Source organism: Salmo salar, chromosome ssa14, assembly GCF_905237065.1.
Source record: "Salmo salar chromosome ssa14, Ssal_v3.1, whole genome shotgun sequence".
In the NCBI taxonomy this organism is placed as follows: Eukaryota; Metazoa; Chordata; class Actinopteri; order Salmoniformes; family Salmonidae; genus Salmo; species Salmo salar.
The window spans coordinates 33,077,809-33,085,836 of record NC_059455.1 but is presented as its reverse complement, the minus strand read 5'-3'; the positions used below and the strand labels follow the sequence as shown (position 1 = coordinate 33,085,836).

General features: G+C 38.2%; 1 protein-coding gene across 1 annotated transcript in view; it reads right to left on the bottom strand.

Moving 5' to 3' along the window:
• Positions 1-480: 480 nt before the first annotated feature.
• The window catches only part of mmp16b (matrix metallopeptidase 16b (membrane-inserted)), a 35,182-nt gene continuing 27,634 nt past the window's right edge, over positions 481-8,028 (bottom strand). The window contains 3 exon segments of the mRNA XM_014140534.2: positions 481-1,641; positions 2,049-2,164; positions 3,073-3,223. Of these exon segments, the coding sequence (XP_013996009.1) occupies positions 1,274-1,641; positions 2,049-2,164; positions 3,073-3,223 (635 nt within the window). The 3' untranslated portion in view covers positions 481-1,273.

Genomic DNA, 8,028 nt, shown 5'->3' with positions numbered 1-8,028 from the left:
TCCTAAATGTCTTTGTGTGCTCTTAAATGTATTTGTGTGCTCCTAAATTGTTTAACTGCTGCTGCTTCCCTTAGACCACAGACATTGTCAATTTGGTACTGGTACTTACCCTGTATATAGCTTCCTCTTATTTCTTATTACTATTTTTTTATTGTATTTTTATTAGTTATACTATTTTGATATTGAATACTGCACTGTTGGGTAGGGCTTGCAATTTATGCATTTCACTGTACTTGTGCATGTGACAAATAAAACGTGAAACTTGACAGAGAGCAGAGCAGACCAGAGCACACCAGACCAGACCAGAGCACACCAGACCAGACCAGAGCACACCAGACCAGACCAGAGCACACCAGACCAGAGCACACCAGACCAGACCAGAGCACACCAGACCAGAGCACACCAGACCAGACCAGAGCACACCAGACCAGACCAGAGCACACCAGACCAGACCAGAGCACACCAGACCAGAGCACACCAGACCAGACCAGAGCACACCAGACCAGACCAGAGCACACCAGACCAGAGCACACCAGACCAGACCAGAGCACACCAGACCAGAGCACACCAGACCAGATAGATGGTCACAGGCAGATATGGAAAAGACATGATCAAAGAAAACGTGAGTGTGATGTAATGTCACAATGATGTTAGATCCATGGATTAGAATTAAACATCCCAACAAAGAATCCAGAGTCATAATCCTTTCTGGGAAAGGAAGATAGGTCAAAGGTCATATTTGGTTTGGGTATCAGACAGTCCACCTCACAAGTACTAACCTTTTAAAGATAATTCAATCAAAAAGCACAGAGTCTGGGCAACTTGAACTTTACTAGGACACGAAAATAAAAAGTAGTAGCCTATTACTAAATGGTCCACTGTACTGTAGTTAGTAAGGGCTTGTTAGGGGCGTGCAGAGACAGAGATAGACATAGGTCCCACACAACTTTCCTCTTTCTCCAATAACTACTGAGTGTACCCAAAGATAGTCTAGAGTCAAAGCAAATGCCTCTCAGTTGGAATTGGCAGCCACAGTCCCTCATAGTGTTGAATGAAGAGGGCTAGCTTCACTCCACCTTGCATGTCACAAAGAGGGCAAAGCACAGTTTTGACCATGTTAGGAGGACTCCTCTACTGTACTGTATATACTGTCCATCCACAGAAGGGCTTAGTTCAACAACTACAGAACAATAGGAGTTTGATAAGTCTTCCCTACAGTGCCTAGTGGGAGTTCCATACACCTCTACAGTTCCAGTCCCCACTCTGGTTTAGATTAGACCCACTCCTGCATGGAGCGCTTGCAGTACAGTATGTGTCTCTGCGTGCTCTTCCTCCTGAACTGGAACACGGTGTAGAGCAGGACCATCATGCACAGCGCCAGGATACAGGGGATGGCGATAGCCACGGCCTTCTCCGTGCCCCCCGTGCTGTCCAGCTTGATGATGATGTCCACGTCACCACTGCTGCTGTCGTAGTGGCGCTCCTCCACCTCCGGAGGGCTCCAGTCCCAGTCGGGGTCAGCTGGTAGGCCGTCACAGCCCATGAAGTCCCTCAGGATGGAGCGGGGGTAGCCCGGTTCCACCCGCAACCTCTGGTTGTTGAACTTCCAGTACTCCTTCCCCTTGTAGAAGTAGGTGAATCCTGTTCACGGGAGGAGGAAAAAAACTCAACATGTTTAAACATTCATACAAACTAATAGTTTCTCCTTAACTTTGGTTTGCTAGTTTTATAACCCAATCTTTACTTTCTGTACTGAGAAGCAAGGCATAAGTAGACTATATGAAGAGAAAAGAGGCCTATTTAAGTCATTATAAAGAGACGTGATGCAGAAATGGAGGATGATATAGAGCAGGGGTATTCAGCTCTTACCCTAAGAGGTCCAGAGTCTGCTGGTTTTCTGTTCTACCAGATAATTAATTTCACCCACCTGGTGTGCCAGGTCTAAATTAGACCCTGATTAGAGAGGAACAATGAAAAAACAATATGGAACTGGCTTTGAGGTCTGGAGTTGAGTTTGAGGGGTATAGAGTGAGGAACGGATGGCCTACCGTTGGCCTTGTCCACAAACGCTCCCTGAGGAGAGTCAGGGATGCCCTTCCACACTGTGATGGGTTTGGGGTAACCAGGGTCCATGTTTCTCATGTCTTCATTGTACCTCCAATATCTAATGCCAGGTAGGAAAGAAACACTGCGGTCAATATCCATAAAGACTACACACACACGGATGCACGCACGCATGCACACACACACACACAAACACACATACACACACAGTCACATGCACCAACATTATAATCTCATGATCTACTACACATACACACAACTGTTTAGGATCAAGATAATGGAATTCTGTCAAACCCAGAGGGATGAAGTCATGTTTTACAAAACATCATATCAGTGACATGCAACAGTTTGCTACAGAATGATGACAAATCATTTTATCTGCTCTCACAACAGGGTTAAGACCTCATGTGATTTCATCTATCATGACAGATCCACCAAATGTTTGAGTCACATTAGTATTCAGTAAATCATGTACTAATTACAGCATCTCACAGTGAACTTTATATCAGCTAGCCTTTTTTCACAGTCAGTGGTGTACCACAGTTTAGAGAAAAATTTGAAGTTTCATAGCTAATCTCATAGATAACATTTTGCCATGAGGCTAAGATTATAATTTTTTTCAGTTTTAAAGCTAATTTCCAGTTATTCTAAACATTTTGCTATGGCTTATGACGTTATCCTATGCTATCTGGGGAGGGGGCCCAACCTCCAGGGGGACCCCAGAGTTCGTGGGCCCCCCACATTGCCAGGGCTGCGGGGGTGAGTGATATGCCAGTGATCATTGTCATTGACAAAACTAATACAGTATCATGTATAACCTATAATTCACAATCTAACCAATGTAATAGAAAATGGCAAATTCTAGAATCAGCTACACTCTACCATCACTATGGATAAAACCAATGTAACGTAACAGATAGATGGATAATTCTAGAATAAGTTACACTTTACCTTCACTATGGACGAAATCAATGTATTGTAATGGATAAATGAAAAGGTCAAACAGACCTGTCTCCCTTGAAGAAATATGTCTTGGCTACGTCCTCCCACCATACAGCAGTCTCTATACTCTGGGTGGGCATCCCACTCCCAAACAGAGAGATGTCTTGAGGGTAGGTGGGCTGCAAAGTAGTGTCTTTGAACACCCAGAACCGGTTTCCTAAAACAAACACAGTCACAAACGGATCAGTGGTCATAATTGTCCAGTAATCACAAACAGAGCCTGGGTCCAAACATTATGTTTTACACTTTTGCTAGGAAATAGCCCTTGCTTGTTGCAGTAACATGATGAGCATTATTGCCATATAGCTGCTTAATTCAGTCTAATAATAAGGCCTTATTAGCATCGTTCAGACAGACGTAAAGAGCTACTACAGTGTTGTGAGTATATTAGAGCTAAGCTAGCGTTGTGAGTATATTAGAGCTAAGATAGAGTTGTGAGTATATTAGAGCTAAGATAGTGTTGTGAGTATATTAGAGCTAAGATAGTGTTGTGAGTATATTAGAGTTAGGATAGTGTTGTGAGTATATTAGAGTTAGGATAGTGTTGTGAGTATATTAGAGCTAAGATAGTGTTGTGAGTATATTAGAGCTAAGATAGTGTTGTGAGTATATTAGAGCTAAGATAGTGTTGTGAATATATTAGAGCTAAGATAGTGTTGTGAGTATGTTAGAACTAAGATAGTGTTGTGAGTATATTAGAGTTAGGATAGTGTTGTGAGTATATTAGAGCTAAGATAGTGTTGTGAGTATATTAGAGCTAAGATAGCATTGTGAGTATATTAGAGTTAGGATAGTGTTGTGAGTATATTAGAACTAAGATAGTGTTGTGAGTATATTAGAGCTAAGATAGTGTTGTGAGTATATTAGAGCTAAGATAGTGTTGTGAGTATATTAGAGCTAAGATAGCATTGTGAGTATATTAGAACTAAGATAGTGCTGTGAGTTTATTAGAGCTAAGATAGTGTTGTGAGTATATTAGAGTTAGGATAGTGTTGTGAGTATATTAGAACTAAGATAGTGTTGTGAGTATATTAGAGCTAAGATAGTGTTGTGAGTATATTAGAGCTAAGCTAGCGTTGTGAGTATATTAGAGCTAAGATAGTGTTGTGAGTATATTAGAGCTAAGATAGTGTTGTGAGTATATTAGAGCTAAGATAGAGTTGTGAGTATATTAGAGCTAAGATAGTGTTGTGAGTATATTAGAGCTAAGATAGTGTTGTGAGTATATTAGAGTTAGGATAGTGTTGTGAGTATATTAGAGCTAAGATAGTGTTGTGAGTATATTAGAGCTAAGATAGTGTTGTGAGTATATTAGAACTAAGATAGTGTTGTGAGTATATTAGAGTTAGGATAGTGTTGTGAGTATATTAGAGCTAAGATAGTGTTGTGAGTATATTAGAGCTAAGATAGCATTGTGAGTATATTAGAGTTAGGATAGTGTTGTGAGTATATTAGAACTAAGATAGTGTTGTGAGTATATTAGAGCTAAGATGGTGTTGTGAGTATATTAGAGCTAAGATAGTGTTGTGAGTATGTTAGAACTAAGATAGTGTTGTGAGTATATTAGAGTTAGGATAGTGTTGTGAGTATATTAGAGCTAAGATAGTGTTGTGAGTTTATTAGAGCTAAGATAGCATTGTGAGTATATTAGAGTTAGGATAGTGTTGTGAGTATATTAGAACTAAGATAGTGTTGTGAGTATATTAGAGCTAAGATAGTGTTGTGAGTATATTAGAGCTAAGATAGTGCTGTGAGTATATTAGAGCTAAGATAGTGTTGTGAGTATATTAGAGCTAAGATAGCATTGTGAGTATATTAGAACTAAGATAGTGCTGTGAGTTTATTAGAGCTAAGATAGTGTTGTGAGTATATTAGAGTTAGGATAGTGTTGTGAGTATATTAGAACTAAGATAGTGTTGTGAGTATATTAGAGCTAAGATAGTGTTGTGAGTATATTAGAGCTAAGCTAGCGTTGTGAGTATATTAGAGCTAAGATAGTGTTGTGAGTATATTAGAGCTAAGATAGTGTTGTGAGTATATTAGAGCTAAGATAGAGTTGTGAGTATATTAGAGCTAAGATAGTGTTGTGAGTATATTAGAGCTAAGATAGTGTTGTGAGTATATTAGAGTTAGGATAGTGTTGTGAGTATATTAGAGCTAAGATAGTGTTGTGAGTATATTAGAGCTAAGATAGTGTTGTGAGTATATTAGAGCTAAGATAGCATTGTGAGTATATTAGAGTTAGGATAGTGTTGTGAGTATATTAGAGTTAGGATAGTGTTGTGAGTATATTAGAGCTAAGATAGTGTTGTGAGTATATTAGAGCTAAGATAGTGTTGTGAGTACATTAGAGTTAGGATAGTGTTGTGAGTATATTAGAACTAAGATAGTGTTGTGAGTATATTAGAGCTAAGCTAGCGTTGTGAGTATATTAGAGCTAAGATAGTGTTGTGAGTATATTAGAGCTAAGCTAGCGTTGTGAGTATATTAGAGCTAGCGTTGTGAGTATATTAGAGCTACGATAGTGTTGTGAGTATATTAGAGCTAAGATAGTGTTGTGAGTATATTAGAGCTAAGATAGTGTTGTGAGTATATTAGAGCTAAGATAGTGTTGTGAGTATGTTAGAACTAAGATAGTGTTGTGAGTATATTAGAGTTAGGATAGTGTTGTGAGTATATTAGAGCTAAGATAGTGTTGTGAGTATATTAGAGCTAAGATAGCATTGTGAGTATATTAGAGTTAGGATAGTGTTGTGAGTATATTAGAACTAAGATAGTGTTGTGAGTATATTAGAGCTAAGATAGTGTTGTGAGTATATTACAGCTAAGCTAGCGTTGTGAGTATATTAGAGCTAAGATAGTGTTGTGAGTATATTAGAGCTAAGATAGTGTTGTGAGTATATTAGAGCTAAGATAGAGTTGTGAGTATATTAGAGATAAGATAGTGTTGTGAGTATATTAGAGCTAAGATAGTGTTGTGAGTATATTAGAGCTAAGATAGTGTTGTGAGTATATTAGAGCTAAGATAGCATTGTGAGTATATTAGAACTAAGATAGTGCTGTGAGTTTATTAGAGCTAAGATAGTGTTGTGAGTATATTAGAGCTAAGATAGCATTGTGAGTATATTAGAGTTAGGATAGTGTTGTGAGTATATTAGAGTTAGGATAGTGTTGTGAGTATATTAGAGCTAAGATAGTGTTGTGAGTATATTAGAGCTAAGATAGTGTTGTGAGTACATTAGAGTTAGGATAGTGTTGTGAGTATATTAGAACTAAGATAGTGTTGTGAGTATATTAGAGCTAAGCTAGCGTTGTGAGTATATTAGAGCTAAGAGTGTTGTGAGTATATTAGAGCTAAGCTAGCGTTGTGAGTATATTAGAGCTAGCGTTGTGAGTATATTAGAGCTACGATAGTGTTGTGAGTATATTAGAGCTAAGATAGTGTTGTGAGTATATTAGAGCTAAGATAGTGTTGTGAGTATATTAGAACTAAGATAGTGTTGTGAGTATATTAGAGCTAAGCTAGCGTTGTGAGTATATTAGAGTTAGGATAGTGTTGTGAGTATATTAGAGTTAGGATAGTGTTGTGAGTATATTAGAGATAAGACAGTGTTGTGAGTATATTAGAGCTAAGATAGCATTGTGAGTATATTAGAACTAAGATAGTGTTGTGAGTATTTTAATTGAACCTTTATTTAACTTGGCAAGCCAGTTAAGAACAAATTCTTATTTAGAATGACAGCCTACCCCGGCCAAACCTGGACGACGCTGGGCCAATTGTGTGCCACCCTATGGGACTCCCAGTCACGGCCAGATGTGATGCAGCCTGGATTCATACCAGGTACTGCAGTGACACCTCTTACAGTGAGATGCAGTGTCTTAGACCACTGCACCACTTACAGCTAAGATAGTGTTGCAGTATATTACAGCAAAGATAGTGTTGCAGTATTTTACAGCTAAGATAGTGTTGGAGTATATTACAGCTAAGATAGTGTTGCAGTATTTTACAGCTAAGATAGTGTTGCAGTATATTACAGCTAAGATAGTGTTGGAGTATATTACAGCTAAGATAGTGTTGGAGTATATTACAGCTAAGATAGTGTTGCAGTATATTACAGCTAAGATAGTGTTGGAGTATTTTAAAGAGCTAATAATAGTGTTATGTGTGTATTAAAGAGCTACTCCACAGTAGTTTTATCATAGTGGATACGGTAAGGGGCAACTATAGTGCTGTGAGTAAGTCCAGTCCAGCAAGTAGCTCCTCCATCAGGGAATAAATAAAGCATGAGACTCTTTGTGATCCTGCTGGAGGACAGATGTCATGTTAACCTGCCTGATGGAGGGATGCAGGGATGGAGGAGGGGCTGAACTCTCACCCGTTATTATACAGTACAGTATCATACAGAACAAAATGGATGCTATTTAGAACATACTAGCAATATTTCTACTAATTGAAGTGGTATACTTATTAATACACTATAAAAAAATATATATATTTAAAACACACACAAATCTAGTTGTTTCAACTAATTATTATTAAATAACTGGTTCCACAGCCTTTTTTTTGTTTACCCAACTTTTCGGTCAAAGTTTAACCTGAATGTTAGGTTGCCCAACATGAGAAAACATACGCAAAAATTCGGTCCACTTTAAATTACTTGTTTGCTCAATTTGTCTCATATGTTCATTCAACTAGAAATTTATATTTTTGGCATCTTACAAAAAAAATATTTGGAACTAGTTACACAGCGCTTTTAACATACAATGTTTTCAATTTACATATTTGACACATGTTGACATACATGATTACATTTTGGATGTTCATTTATACAGTACTTAATATTCAACATGTCCTCACCTGGGATTTGAACTCACAACCTCTTGCTGTTGTCATTCCGATCTTCCTGCTACACCACCATGTCTGTGACAATTATCAGTTAATCTGACTATTCTCTCATCATT